General features: G+C 59.0%; 1 protein-coding gene across 2 annotated transcripts; it reads right to left on the bottom strand.

Annotated features, from left to right (window-relative positions):
• Window positions 1–719: 719 nt before the first annotated feature.
• Window positions 720–14,085, bottom strand: LOC133344112 (dihydropyrimidinase-like). 2 transcript variants are annotated; one of them, XM_061554090.1, is made up of 9 exons: window positions 13,588–14,085; window positions 9,361–9,519; window positions 8,823–9,002; window positions 6,835–7,024; window positions 5,906–6,062; window positions 4,647–4,788; window positions 3,578–3,720; window positions 2,734–2,944; window positions 720–1,248 (listed from the first exon to the last, which is right to left on the bottom strand). In XM_061554090.1, the coding sequence occupies exons 1-9, from the start codon at window positions 13,837–13,839 to the stop codon at window positions 1,183–1,185; spliced, it is 1,500 nt and encodes a 499-aa protein (XP_061410074.1). In that variant the 5' UTR covers window positions 13,840–14,085; the 3' UTR covers window positions 720–1,182. The 2 variants fall into 2 exon arrangements, with proteins under 2 accessions (XP_061410074.1, XP_061410075.1); XM_061554091.1 differs by having other exon boundaries at window positions 13,575–13,678.
• Window positions 14,086–15,173: the final 1,088 nt, after the last annotated feature.

Here is a 15,173-nt window from a genome sequence, read left to right as displayed (position 1 = left end):
GAATCAAGACACAGTCTCTTCTGTCACTGCAAGAGGCCCTTTCAGCGGCAGAAGGAACACAATTGTGTTTTGTTTGTTCGAAAATATTCCCCCCCCCCATAAGTATCCGATTAGTTCAGCTAAGGTGCTCGTAGTGAAGGATAAATATTGTTGCAGGCAACTCGGTGGTCAGAGCACTCAGCCTGCACTGTTGAGTTCCTGGGTTTGAGGTGAGGCAGATGTCGGTGATTAAATTGGGTTCTCAAGTGTAGCAAGTTTGATGGTCTCATCATGTTAACGAATGATTTAGCACAAATATGACATTTGTTTCATCACTTGACTAAGTTCCATCGCAATGAGAGCTCTAAATTTCATCTTAACTGACCTCGGTAGTCCAGTTCAAATTACTCCAAAGGTAGTTTTGTCACGTAATTTTTTGGGCCATTCTCTGACACGGGGCGATGCACACCGTTCGCTGTAAAAATGAAGAAAAGCTCTCTCGAAGGTGGTGATGGGGAGGAAAAGAATGCAAACGCAAAGTGAGAACACTGCAGCAACAGCGCAGCGGAATGCTCGGCCCTTATTGGCTAAAGAACGAGTGTGAACTCCCACGTGTTGTCGAACCTCTGTCCAGAGTTCCTACACACACTTCCACCTCGGCGAGAAATCGGGAACCATGTGTGTGAACAGTTCGCGACGAATACTCAAAGATGTTTGAATGCATCGCCACCTTCAAACGATACTCGGCTGTGTTGATTTATTGAAATCGCTGAAGTGACTGAATCGTCGTCTCGGGGAGCCAGGAGTTTGCACCTCCTTATCCCCAGATCCATATTAGGTCTCGTGTAGCGTGGTCTGCATCGGCATGGCATGTAATTTCTCTCCCACCTCCCCTTCTCTGCGTCGCTCAGCCTGGGCCCAAACGACCCAAGTGCAATGTATTTGTTTAACCAGATGAGAAGTCTCAAAGAGACCAGGATGAAAGTCTCATTTACAACGGTGACCCGAACCACCAAAATTTCAAAAGCAAAAACAGAGGACAGCAATGGATAGGCAAACGCCACTACCGAGGGCGGTAAGTGTGACCCCGACAGCTGGGCCACCCGGTCGCCCGGTGCCGCAGGGAGGAGCAGAGAGGAGGCGGCGACTCCCACCGCCTTGATTCCGCAGTCGCGGGGGTTGCGGTGTTGTCGGAGCGTCGGGTCACGCGTCCGGTGATAACACGGGCCCCTGGTACGGCTCCCGCTCCACGGCGCGCGGTTGGTTCACCTGCACGCTGCGATCGCAGCGGCTCGCGTGAACCCCGGTTGGAGGTGGGGGGGGGTGCCGTCTGCTGCACTGCACGGCCGATTTCACTCAGCCGATGACCAAATCGCGCGGAATGCGGCCGATATATGGCCCGATCTCGGAAGCTTATCAGGGTTGAGTCTGCGTATTCATCGTGTGGGTGACCACCATGCAGAGAGGTTGTCATAGGCTGCAGGGGCTACGTGGAGTGCCGGGCAGCACGATCCATTGTAGGGAACTAGTGTTTTGACGTCTGATTCCTGCCTTCGACACACTGAGCAGCATGAAGCATGGTGAAACAACCCTCACGATGCACACGGCAGAAGGGGGACCTTCAAACAGCAGTGGGTTGACGTAAAGGGCTGTACCCATATTCTAATGCATCAATTAAACATTACATGTTAATATGCATTTTAAAGTTAATTTCATACGCACGTTATACTGCGTATTATAATGCACTTATATAGTGTAGCGCAATTCATTTATAATGTTCGCTTATATCCACCTTATCCAAACTTGTTTTTGCGTAAGACCCAAGCGGTGCAGCCCTGCAAACGTTACCCCCACCCACCAGAGATTATATTATTCTGTCAGTCATCCCTTTCTGTGTGCTGTAGGGTAATCGGTAACCGGTAAACCAGCAACAGCTTTTAGAATCGGTTACCGGTTTTTAAGAAGTCAGGAATCGTTTCCAAAGACAAAGATCCTCCGGATAGCCTGAGTAGACTCTTGGGGCAAGTGTTGTTAGCGAGCACCTATGAAGGCCGACACTGGCACACGGGGGGTGGGTGACCAGCACCACGCCAGACCACCTTTGTCTCCCCAGTAGCGATGATTTTACACACCGCACCAGGTACTCATTTGAGGCTGAATGAACCCAGGGGAGCCCCAGGACCGATTCATATCGTCACGTGTTGGCCGTGAGCGGGAATCGAACTCGGGTCGCCGGGTTTGTAGCGCAGCGTAACGCTAACTGCTGCACCAACGCTCCTCACGAATGCAATGCATGCACTGACACCCACGGAACGTGCAAACCGCACGGCGGTGTAAGTCACGGCGTGGTGAAACGTTTTGTTGCTTGACAAATCAGGACGTGCGGCAAACTGGTGTCCGCCTTTTTTATGCGGTCACCAGTACCGCAAAACAACGATTTTAACAACTCGAATTTTGGAATCGAGAAGGTAAAACGTGTTCAGTGTAAACATCAACTTCCAAGCAGTTGGGCAGGCTTTTGCCAATCCACTGCTGGATGACGGCGCCTCCCCATGCTGCCAATTACATGGGCTTGACCATACTTCACCGCGCTGGTCAGTACCAGTCGGTGAAGGGGGGGGGGGGCCCAGGCCGGGTTCAGATATCGCTCGCCGCCGATGTTCGCCGTCCCGTGGTTGCAGTTTTTTTTGTTCGGCACCGGTGCGTCGCCTACCCCTTGCGTAGGCGCCTACCTGGTCCTGCGCGCGTGCCTACCTGGTCCTGCGCGCGTATGCGCTGGTACGCGTAGTCGGGGAAGGCAGCCCGCGGCACGTAGCGGCCCGTTCCCCGCAGGTCCGGGGCCAGGACGCCCCCCTCCCAGACGACGCGGCCCCGCGATATCGTGACGTCGGCCACGCCGTGGCACTCCATGCCCTCGAAGATGTTGAAGTCCACGGCCTGGTGATGGGTGCGCGCCGAGATGGTCCTGGCGGGCACGTGGACACCAGCCGGGTTAGAGGGGGGGCGGGGGGGGGAATCCGGGGTTCGGTTTGGGGGTTAAGTCATCCTCGCCGTAGCGACTTTTGGCTGGCCATCGAACAATGACGGTTACACGAATCGCGCGCGTTCAGATGCGCTTCTGCGGCCGTCTGGAACGCTCTTCGTTCCGATATTAGTGAGCCACTGGCGTGATGGGAGTGGAGATGTCCCGCCACGTAGCGCAGTGTCTATTCCGAGCCCAAAAAGCAGCGCATTCCATAATACTGTCGAGTAATTCCCCTTTTTACGTCGTTTCGCAAATACGTCGCCCTTTGATCCATCCCATTCCCTGATTTGGGGCGCCTCGACCCCACACACGCACTTTGACCCCCCCCCCCGCTGTCCCCCACTGTTGCCCCACTCCCCCCGCTGTCCCCCACTGTTATCCCCCCCTCCCCCCGCTGTCCCCCATTGTTATCTCCCCCTCCCCCCGCTGTCCCCCATTGTTATCCCCCCTCCCCCCGCTGCCCCCATTCTTGTCCCCCCCCTCCCCCCGCTGTCCCCCACTGTTGACCCCCCCGCCCCTGCTGTCCCCCACTGTTGACCCCCCCGCCCCCCCCCCGTCGCCCGGGGTCACCACCTGGTGGCGTTGGGGTCCCACACGACGAGGTCAGCGTCGCAGCCCGGCGCGATGCGGCCCTTGCGCGGGTGGAGGTTGAAGATCTTGGCGGCGTTGGTGCTCGTCACGGCCACGAAGCGGTTCTCGTCCATCTTGCCGCTGTGCTGCTCGGACGCCCACAACGCTCGGGAGGGTCACCGATTTGAAACTAAAAAGTGGCCAGAATAGCGGTGGGTTGTTTTTTGGGGGGGTGGGGACAGGAGGGGCGGGGGTTGGATCGCGTTAAATATAAATGTGTCGTTAAGCTCGCTACCACCCGGCACATTTATATTTTGGCGATCTAACCCAAGATAAACTTCTTATGGATAACATTTGGTCGTGAATGCCTGCGTGTTCAACGAAAGAACTGCCAATCGGTCGGTCGGTCATTACTCAATGGCGGCGTCATTGAGTAATGTTTTGCGTTTTCATTTCGACCATGTCCGATCGTTAAAAGTAAACAATGTTTTTCTACATTTTATTTTACCAGGTAAGGCCCACTGAGCTGGACAGCTCTTTTTCAGGACCTGGCTATCACTAATGATAGCTCAGCGAAGTGGCTCATCATGTGGAAATGTATAGGAGCTAAACATTATGAACGCGTGATGTTGATTCTAAACGTGGAGGGGATAGAAACAGAAGGATCCGGAGAAAAATCCACGCGACCACAGGGAGAGAGACACGCAAACTCCAAATATACAGCAGCAGGCGTCTGGGTCGGGATCGAACCACAACCTACTTGCATGGCAGGCGAGGTAGTTAACATCTCCTAGCCACCGTGATTATGATGATGATGAGAGAGACACTGCAAACTCCAAATATACAGCAGCAGGCGTCTGGGTCGGGATCGAACCACGACCTATTTGCATGCCAGGCGAGGTAGTTAACATCTCCTAGCCACCGTGATTATGATGATGATGATGAGAGAGACACTGCAAACTCCAAATATACAGCAGGCATCGTCAGGGTCGGGATCGACCCCACGTCATCGTGCATACCAGGCGAGGTAGTTAACATCTCCTAGCCACCGTGGCCCGCGCATGGCACTCACCACGCCGCGCTCCCAGATGACGGACATGCGGTCCTCCACGCCGTTGACGCCGTTGGGGATCTTGGTGAAGTCGTCCTTGCCCATCGCTTTCTGGCACGCATTGAACGTGCAGTTGTCCGTGCCCGTGGTCGAGAGGTCGTCGCTGCACCACGCACCCGGTAACCGGGTTAACCCGATTGGGTGGTCGATCGGTTGCAGGTCGGTCGGTCAGTCAATCGGTTGGTCAGTCAATCAGACGGTCAGTGAATCGGTCAGTCGGTCAGTGAATCGGTCAGTCAATCAGTCGGTCGGTCAGTAAATCGGTCAGTCAATCAGTCGGTCAGTGAATCGGTCAGTCAATCAGTTGGTCAGTGAATCGGTCAGTCAATCAGTTGGTCAGTGAATCGGTCGGTCAGTGAATTGATCGGTCGGTCAATCAGTCGGTCAGTCAATCAGTCGGTCAGTCAATCGGTCAATCAATCAGAGTGTCGGTCGTTTAACGGTGAGTCGCGCGTCTGGTTGAGAGTGCAGTGACTGACTGGTGAATCAAGTAAGTTGCCTTGGGCAGCAGGACACTTTGCTCAGTGGGGCGATGACGGGGCGGGCGAGGACAATGTCCACCAGGGAGACGGACCGGTGGCATTAGCTTGCGGGGAGGCCTTCACCCAGCAGTGAATAGATCATGGCTGGTGATGATGATTAGTGACACGGGCCAGACATGGGACTGAGACCGGCCAGTAAGCTGGTGGTGACGGTAGTGGTGTTGCTGCTGCTGCTGCTGCAGACGATGGTTGTGTGGTGGTGGTGGTGGTGGTGCTAATCGGGATATTGCTGCTGGATGGTGGTGGTACTGAGAGCGGTGGTGTAGTAGTTAGCGCTACGCTGTGCTACGAACCCGGCTACCCGGGTTCAATTCCCGCTCACGACAACAACCAGTGACGAATATCTGAACCGGTCCTGGGCCTCAAATGAGTGCTTGATGCGGTATGTAAACATCACCACGAGGGAGACAAAGGCGGCCGGGCGTGGTGCTGGCCACCCACCCCCTCGTGTGCCGTGCCGGCCTTCATAGGTGCTCGCTAACAGCACTTGCCCCAACAGTCTGGTAAAGGCTATACTGTGGATCTTTGTCTTTGGTCCTGCTAATGTTGGTGTTGGCGGTGAGGGTATTAGTGCTGCTAGTGATGACGCTAGTGTTGCTCGTGATGGTGCTGCTGCTGCTGCTGCTGCTGCTCATGTCATCGTGGCGGTGAGCACGCAGCAGGCAATCCGCTGCTCACTTGGCGAGGAGGTCCATGAGGTATCCTGGCGTGGTCGGGTCCGGCCGCAGCGGGGGCCCCATGACGTAGGCGGCCGCGTGGCGCCAGTCGCGGTGCCAGTAGTGGGTGCCGTCCGTGCCCAGGCCGGCCGCGATCGGCTCCCCGAACACCACCTGGCCTGCGCGCGTCACGCCGGTCACACCTCGCTCGCTCGCTCGCCTGCCAACAATCTCGCGGAGAGGTTTGAGTCCCGGTTCCCAGGTCTCTCTTCCAACGGCCAATTCCCGACGATGCGCAGAGCAAAGGTGAAGACTCTTCTCACTCCGCCCTACGAGGGCTCTCGAAAGTTATCTGGACAGATTTGACCCCCGTCCCCCCCATCGGTGCCATCATCGCGAAGGCGTCGTTCGTCGATAGCCAGTGCCCCCCCCCCGTGTGTAACCCTCGAACTCGGCTCGGCACGATGCCCAGCTGTGTTCGACCAGCGCTTATTCTCTCTCTCTCTCTTATACTGCAGCTTCTCTACATCACCTTCCATTTGTCTCCCTCGTCTTTTCCTTCCCCTCTCATCTCACTCTACTCCCCTCCACGCATTCTCCTACCTCTCCCCTTTCACTCTACTCCCCTCCACGTGCTCTCTCCGCTCCAGCACACCAACGCTTCCTGTGGAAGCACCCAGTGAAGCTTCGCTCGGCGGGAGGTCGCTCTTTCTCCGGTGCTGTCCCCACCGTCTGTAACTCCCTACCCCCAGTCATCGGTTCTGCCGACTCTCTACCCCACCTCGACACACGCGTTTCATCTCTCTTATACTCCAGCTTCTCCGAATCCGCTTCTATTTGTTTTCCTCCCCTTTGCCCTACGATACGGAGGAGGTAGATTTTGTTGTTGTTGTTGTTGTCATTATTTTGCCGATGCACCCTGCCGCCCCTCCTCCGCGGCTGCTCGTTCACCTGCCCTGCGCGCGCGCGCGATGACGCCGGCGGCCGCCTTGCTCATCACGTGCACCACGTAGAGCGGGCAGCGCGCGCGCCCCGCGATCGTGATGGCCCGGTTCGTGGCCTCGGCCTCCACCACCTCGGGCCGGCACAGCTCGTGGCCTTCGGGCCCCGTGATGCCGCGTTCCAGCATCTCCTTCTCGCCCTGCCCGAGCAGCAGCAGCAGCAGCGATCATCAGCAACATCGTCATCAGCATCGCCAGCAGCAACGTTGTCAACAGCAGCAGTGGCGGAGTGACGGTAGCAGCGTGTCATACATATGTATGTTCTATTGTACCGTACGTAGCCAACCGTGCGAATCAGCAGCATAACCATCAGCAGCAGCATCTTTACCAACAACAGCATCAGCAGTATCGAGCGTCATATGTGAGTCATTCTACTCATTCTGCTCCCCTCCAAGCACTCTCCTACCTCTCCCCTCTAATCTCACTCTACTCCCCTCCACTCACTCTCCTACCTCACCCCTCTCATCTCACTCTACTCCCCTCCACACACTCTCCTACCTCTCCCCTCTCATCTCACTCTACTCCCCTCCACGCACTCTCCTACCTCTCCCCTCTCATCTCACTCTACTCCCCTCCACGCACTCTCCTACCTCTCCCCTCTCATCTCACTCTACTCCCCTCCACGCAGTTTCCTACCTCTCCCCTCTCATCTCACTCTACTCCCCTCCACGCACCCTCCTACCTCTCCCCTCTCATCTCACCCTAGCACCCTCCACGTGCTCTCTCCGCCCCAGAAACCAAAGGCATTCTGTGGAAGCTCCTCGTGGGGAGGTCGCTCATTCTCCCCGCGGTCGCGTGGATTTTGTGTCCGGGTCCTCCGTTGTTTCCCCAACATATAGAATCATCGTCCCGCGTTTAGAGTATTTTTTTGGCTGCTACTATTACATTCCTACGTGGTCAGCCGTTTCGTTGAGCTTATCATTTGTGAAAGCCGGGTCGCTTCTGAAAAAAGAGTTACACAGCTCAGTGGACATTAAACAAATCTGTTAAATATTTACTAATTAGATCTTGACTTAAAGCTTTCGTGACTGCAGGAATGCATATTCTATGGGCCTTTCGGTAAAGCCACGCAGATAAAAAAAAAACTAAATAAAAACATCACAACAGGGGAAGACGATTGTTTGTGTTGCGATCGAAACGTCGTGATATTTTCGTATTATTTTTCTATCTACGTGGCTTTACCGAAAGACCCATAGAATTACATTTTCCTAATTAGTTTAAAGGCCTCGGGGTCGGGGGGGGGGGCACGGGCTGTGAGTCACCCCGTGGCCCCCCAACCCGTGCCGCTATGCACGGCCCTGCGTACAGGGTGTAGCGCCCACAGCCGCTTGTGCCACGACAGGGGACTCCACATCCTCGGCCGCTGGCGCGTGTTGTGTTGTTGTTGTTGTTTTGCGGCGCTATTGGATAACGATGGGACGTGTCTCCATGTGGCGCGCCTCCTGTCAAAGGGTTTCACAAAGTTCGGGTCTGGAACTCGGGATAGAGAAGGTTGTCCACCACTTAGCAAATATACATTCGTGTTGTTTTAAATCATCACCATCGTCAGTTGTTATCAACGCGTGGTTTTGATATGAACGTGTCATCATTCTAAACTCGCCAGCTTCTTCATCTTCTGTAAAATCATCATCGCTGTCAAAATCATCATCGCTTTCATCATTCAAATCATCGTCATCATCACGGTATTGATCATCGCCATCATCATCATCACCATCGTCGGCACCATCATCATCGTCGGCACCATCATCACGACCATCATCATCACCATCGTCATTATCATCACCCTCGTCATCATCATCGTCATCATCACTCTCGTCATTATCATCACATCGTCGGCACCATCATCATCATCATCGTTGGCACCATCATCACGACCATCATCGTCACCATCGTCATGATCATTATCAGCAGCCACCACGACGGCGCTCCCCTCGTCACCTCGGCGATGAGGTCTCCGTTCTCGGCGTGAACTTGCGCAATGGCGCCGAGCTCCTTGCAGCGACGGAACACGGAGAAGAGTTCGGGGTCGCGCAGCATGAACGCCTCCCTGTAGGCCATGAACGCCTTGAAGGAGTTGACCCCCTCGCTACGCACCAGCACCCCCATCTCCTCGCTCACCTGCGCGCCGCGTCACCACCCGCGCACGCTCTCACCCACACGCGCACACCCTCACCCACACGTGCACACCCTCACCCACACGTACACGCTCTCACCCACACGCGCACACCCTCACCCACACGTGCACACCCTCACCCACACGTGCACACCCTCACCCACACGCGCACGATCTCACCCACACGTGCACACCCTCACCCACACGCGCACATCCTCACGCACACGCGCACACCCTCACCCACACGCGCACACCCTCACCCACACGCGCACACCCTCACCCGCACGCTCACACCCTCACCCACACGCGCACACCCTCACCCACACGTGCACACCCTCACGCACTCCTGGCCATCCTCCTCACCTGCTCGCTCCACCACGTGACGCCCACGTGCAGCGAGTAGTCGCAGCACACGTTGGGGTCGGCCCAGCCTCGCCACGTGCGGAACGCGTCGAGCAGAGAGATGCCCCGAGCCCCCAGGACGAAGTCCACGATCATCGTGGTGCCTCCAGCCAGGGCAGCCTGCCAACACCCCCCGGGGCAGCACCGAGTCAGCACAAATAAAAAAACTCAACGTGTTCATCAAACTACACTTTGCGTGTGGCCTTAAAGAAAAAAACGTATACAATAGGCGACGTTTCGGGCAGGGGCCCAAATAGAGTATTCATTTTGTCGCCTCTCTATGTGTTGTGAGGAAGAGAAAATTGCCCACAGCGTTATCGAGTATTTGTCTAAATGTACTTTTAAGGCCACACAAACACAGAGTGGTGCTGGTGGTTGTTGTTTGTGCACCACTGCCAACGCAGCAGCGTAAGCACAGAATAGCCAAAAGTCGCTACAATTAATTTATGCGTCACAATAGCGCATCTACATTCTTTAATAACGTCTCATTTGTCTTTATGCACACACAAAAACCACCCCCACTTAATAACAGCTCGCCGCTCTTAGAAGATGCAGTTGTACAAAGGCTCCGTCATCCTTGGTCAGGTGATGTCTGCCATCTCGTGGTAAGGTCTGGGGGGGGGGGGGGTGCGTGGGTGACGGGTGGAATGCCGCTCGTGAGGAGCGCGACAGAGCCGTGTCTAGGGTACACGGCGAATCGGAGCGATCGCCCCGGGCCCCGCACTTTGGGGGTGCCCCGCGCTTCGACGTCACGGTGTCGGATGTAACACTGCCGGATTAGTTTGAAGGCGTCGGGGAGTCCACACGGTGTGAGTTGGCCCGGTCCTCTGCACCTCCTCCCCCTTATATGGACAGCCCTGCTGGCAGGGTTATTATTCCCAAGCCTCCTCTCCCCCCTCCCCTACATCGTTTTACAACACAACTCAGCCGCTCAGAGGCACCAGGAGACGGAACACGCGCAGGGTAGAGGCGTCGCCTTGCCTCGCAGCGAGCGGGCCAGACGTTGAGCGGGCGCGCGAGGTGCACGTGTGCTGGACGCGTGTTCACGCGCCATGTGGTGGTGGTGGTGGTGTGTTGAGTGTGTGTTACGTATGTTCACGTGTAAGGAGAGTGTTCATGTGTAAGGAGTGTGTTCATGTGTAAGGAGTTTGTGCATGTTTAAGTCGGGTGTTCATGCGTAAGGAGTGTGTTCGTGTGTAAGGAGTGTGTTAGTGTGTAAGGAGTGTGTTCGTGTGTAAGGAGTGTGTTCGTGTGTAAGGAGTGTGTTCGTGTGTAAGGAGTGTGTTCGTGTGTAAGAAATGTGTTCAAGCGTAAGGAGTGTGTTCGTGTGTAAGGAGTGTATTCATGCGCAATGGTGTGTTCATGTGCAATGCACATGTTCGCGCGCAAGAAGTGTGTTCATGTGCATGGCGGGTGTTCATGTGTAGCGAGGACGTTCATGTGAAAGGCTTGTGTTCGTGTGTTCACGCGTACGGAGTGTGTTCATGCGTAGGGAATGTTTTCGTGCTTAAAGGGTGTATTATTGTGCAAGGAGTGTTTTCGCGTGCAAGGAGTGTGTTCACGTGTAAGGAGTGTGTTCATGCGTTAGGAGTGGTAAACACCGTCTGTAAGGGAGCCACAGCACGATGCTTTAATTAATTAAATAACCCTGACCCAAAATTAGCCGCGGAGCTCGCGTGTCCGGATAGGGTTGGGGGTGGGATGTGAGTGGGTGGGTGAGGGGCTGAGGAGCGGTGGCGCAGTGGTTAGCGCGCTGCGCTACGAACCCGGCGTCCCAAGTTCGATTCTCGCTCACGCCCACCACCAACACCGGGGACGATTAATTATCTGAACCAGTTCTGCCCCCCCCCCCGAGGTCGACTCAGCCTTAAATGTGTACATGGTGCAATGTGTAAGCATCGGCGTTGGGAAGACAAAGGCGGCCGGGCGTGTTGTTGGCGACCCACCCGTTCGTGTGCGCCGTTCCGGTATTCGTAGGTGCTACTCGCTAACGGCACTTGCCCCAGCAGACTATTGAGGTTATACGGGGGATCTTTGTCTTTGGAGGAGGTGGAGGGGGTGGTAGTGGATTCCATCTGCAGGACCGTGGGGATGGGAGTGGGGCTGGCGATGAGGGGCCCGGGCAGGGCTGTCCATAGGAAGTGGGGTGGGGGGTGGGGGGGTGACCACGTGTGGACCCCCCCCCCCCCCACAACGCCTTCAAACTACTAAATCGTAAGTATTACATGTGACTCCGTGACGTCATCGAAGCGCCCCCCCCCCCTCTATACTCAAAGCGCGGGGCCCGGGGCAGTCGCCCCGATTCGCCTTCATCCGAGGGACGGCTCTGGGTCTGGGGTGCGGTTGGGGTGTCTTATCTCGGCGGGCGGGGGGAGTGAGGGGGGGGGTGAGGGGGGGGTGAGGGGGGGGGTGATGGGGGGGGTGAGGGGGGGGGAGTGAGGGGGGGGGGAGTGAGGGGGGGGGAGTGAGGGGGGGGGGGAGTGAGGGGGGAGTGGGAGTGGGGGGGAGTGATTGTTGGGGGAGTGAGGGGGGGGAGTGAGGGGGGGGAGTGAGGGGGGTGATGTGAGAGGGGGGGAGTTAGGGGGGGAGTGAGGGGGGGGGTGAGGGGGAGTGAGGGGGGGGGGAGTGAGGGGGGGGGGAGTGAGGGGGGGAGTGAGGGGGGGGAGTGAGGGGGGGAGTGAGGGGGGGGAGTGAGGGGGGGGAGGTGAGGGGGGGGAGTGAGGGGGGGGAGTGAGGGGGGGAGTGAGGGGGGTGAGGGGGGGGGGGGGGGGCGGGGGGTGAGTGAGGGGGGGGAGTGAGGGGGGGGAGTGAGGGGGGGGAGTGAGGGGGGGGAGTGAGGGGGGGGAGTGAGGGGGGGGAGTGAGGGGGGGAGTGAGGGGGGGGAGTGAGGGGGGGAGGTGAGGGGGGGGAGTGAGGGGGGGGAGTGAGGGGGGGAGTGGGGGGGGAGTGGGGGGGAGTGAGGGGGGGGTGAGTGGGGGGGGGAGTGAGGGGGGGGAGTGGTGAAGGGGGGGGGGGGGGGGAGGGGGGAGAGGGGGGGGAGGAGGGGGGGAGTGAGGGGGGGGAGTGAGGGGGGGGAGTGAGGGGGGGGAGTGGGGGGGGGAGTGAGGGGGGGGAGTGAGGGGGGGAGTGAGGGGTGGGGGAGTGAGGGGGGGGGAGTTGAGGGGGGGGAGTTGAGGGGGGGGGACGTGACGGGGGGGAGTGGGGGGGGGGAGTGACGGGGGGGGAGTGAGGGGGGGGGAGTGAGGGGGGGGAGTGAGGGGGGAGTGAGGGGGGGGAGTGGGGGGGAGTGAGGGGGGGAGTGAGGGGGGGAGTGAGGGGGGAGTGAGGGGGAAGTGAGGGGGGGGGAGTGAGGGGGGGAGTGAGGGGGGGGAGTGAGGGGGGGGAGTGAGGGGGGGGAGTGAGGGGGGGAGTGAGGGGGGGGAGTGAGGGGGGGGAGTGAGGGGGGGGGGAGTCCGCTCACATCGCACACCACGCTGTCAGTCACGGCTACAATCGTCTACACCGGCTCGCGGAAAAAAAATACCAAATCGCTGAGCACCAACCTCATTGCTTTATTTTGTTATTCATATTCTTGTTCTCTGATTCCCATAATCTCCGTCACCTCTGATCCCCCTGTTCTCTGACCTTCCCCCTACCACGATCCTCCCTTGACCCTCTGGTAGCTCCCACCCCCCCTCCCCAGGGCTCACCCTGGTGCCGTGGTAGCTCCCCCCCACCCCCCCTCCCCAGGGCTCACCCTGGTGCCGTGGTAGCTCCCCCCCACCCCCCACCCCTCACCCTAGCAGCTCCCCCCCCCACCCCTCACCCTAGCAGCTCACCCTGGTGCCGTGGTAGCTCCCCCTACCCCTCACCCTAGCAGCTCCCCCCACCCCCCTACCCCTCACCCTAGCAGCACGCCCCCACCCCCCCACCCCTCACCCTAGCAGCTCACCCTGGTGCCGTGGTAGCTCCCCCCCCCCCTAGGGCTCACCCTAGCAGCTCACCCTGGTGCCGTGGTAGCTCCCCCCCCCCTAGGGCTCACCCTAGCAGCTCACCCTGGTGCCGTGGTAGCCCCCCCCCCCCCTAGGGCTCACCCTAGCAGCTCACCCTGGTGCCGTGGTAGCTCCCCCCCCCCTAGGGCTCACCCTAGCAGCTCACCCTGGTGCCGTGGTAGCTCCCCCCCCCCTAGGGCTCACCCTAGCAGCTCACCCTGGTGCCGTGGTAGAAGTCGTCGACGGCGCGGGTGCCCATGAAGGGCAGCTCCATGTGCGTGTGCGGGTCGATGCCTCCGGGCAGCACGAGGCGGCCGTGCGCCCGCACGAGGCGCGCGCCGGGCGGCACGGGCAGCGCCGGCCCCACCGCGCGCACCACGCCGCCCTCGATGAGCACGTCCGCCTGCTCCGAGTGCTCCGCGTTCACCACTCGTCCACCCTGCACCACCACGACGCCCGCGTCGCTCATGGCGGCGGCGTGGGAGTCGGTGGGGGTGGGTGGGTGGGGGGGTGGAGGTGAGTGGGTCGGGGGGGTGACGAGGGATGGACTCGCGGAGTCTTCTGAGGGGTCGGAGTAGAATCCAAGGGGTGGAACACTCGAGTCGTCCAAGAGGTGAACTGCAATCCAAGAGGTGGACTAGAATCCAAGAGGTGGACTCTGGTGCGTGTGTTGAACTCGGCTCCGCGCTCTCCGTGTCTGCTGCGTGCGCGCCGGGAGGCGTCTGCGGGGCCAGGGGCCGTGCGCGGAGAGAGGGGGTCGAGTGGGAGAGAGGGTCGAGAGGGGGAGGGGGTCGAGAGGGGGAGGGGGCCGAGAGGGAAAGGGGGCCGAGAGGGGGAGGGGGTCGAGAGGGGGAGGGGGCCGAGAGGGAGAGGGGGTCGAGAGGGGGAGGGGGTCGAGAGGGAGAGGGGGTCGAGAGGGAGAGGGGGCCGAGAGGGGGAGGGGAACGAGAGGGGGAGGGGGTCTAGAGGGGATAGGGAGGGCAGTGGATGGAAGGGGGTTATGGAAGGGGGTGGGAGAGTCAGTGGAAGCTGCGCTGTGGTTTCGAGGGACACGGGAGGGGGGCGAGTGGGGGGGTTGGAGGGGTGATTGGTGGAGGGGTGGGGGGGTGGAGGAGTGGGGGTGGAAGCGTGGGGGGTGGAGGGGTGTAGAGGTGGGGGGGGGGTGTAGAGGGCAACTTCCAGATGCCAATACCGAGCCCCTGCCAGAGACCCCCTGGCGGGGCCCCTGTCTGCACACCGACCTCGACAGCCGGAACCTCAAACTTCGCATGAATCCAACCCCTACCGCTGCTCCATAACTCACCCCCTACACCCCACATACCCCAGCAGCCGGACCCCCTAACCGCGACGTCTCGCGACCCCCGCAGGGGTCCGGGTGAGATCAGGGGTCAGGAGTGAGATCGAGGTCAGGGGTCAGGAGTGAGATCGGGGTCAGGAGTGAGATCGGGGTCAGGAGTCAGGAGTGAGATGGGGTTCAGGGGTCAGGAGTGAGATCGGGGTAAGGAGTGAGATCGGGGTCAGGGGTCAGGAGTGCGATGGGGGTCAGGAGTCAGATGGGGGTCAGGAGTGATCTTCAACTTCAAGTCTCACCCCCCCCCCCCGTGTCTCCCTCGCCTCCTCCCTCGCTCCCCACACTCCCTCTCTCTAAACCCGTCACAGGCGAGTCACTAAGTGCACACACACACGAGAGTACAAGGAAGAGAGAGAGAGCGCGCACGCTAACCGCTGCGCCGCCGCTCCCCACGTCCGTCGCTGGGTGCGCCTCTGTGTACACACACAAAGATAAAGACCCCCCGTATAGCC

The sequence above is a fragment of the Lethenteron reissneri genome, chromosome 19 (assembly GCF_015708825.2).
Source record: "Lethenteron reissneri isolate LAM-NWPU_2019-01 chromosome 19, ASM1570882v1, whole genome shotgun sequence".
Taxonomy (NCBI): domain Eukaryota; kingdom Metazoa; phylum Chordata; class Hyperoartia; order Petromyzontiformes; family Petromyzontidae; genus Lethenteron; species Lethenteron reissneri.
The sequence above is the reverse complement of the archived record's forward strand: the minus strand, read 5'-3'. Positions and strand labels throughout refer to the sequence as shown.

Bases quoted from the DNA above. Each gene is read 5' to 3' on its own strand.
- LOC133344112 (XM_061554090.1), bottom strand. From the start codon at position 13,839: ATGAGCGACGCGGGCGTCGTGGTGGTGCAGGGTGGACGAGTGGTGAAC. The intron at 4,789-5,905 runs GTGAGCAGCGGA...TGCGTGGTGCAG, and splicing joins CTCATGGACCTCCTCGCCAA to CGACGACCTCTCGACCACGG. The intron at 2,945-3,577 runs GTGGTGACCCCG...CGTGCCCGCCAG, and splicing joins TGGGACCCCAACGCCACCAG to GACCATCTCGGCGCGCACCC.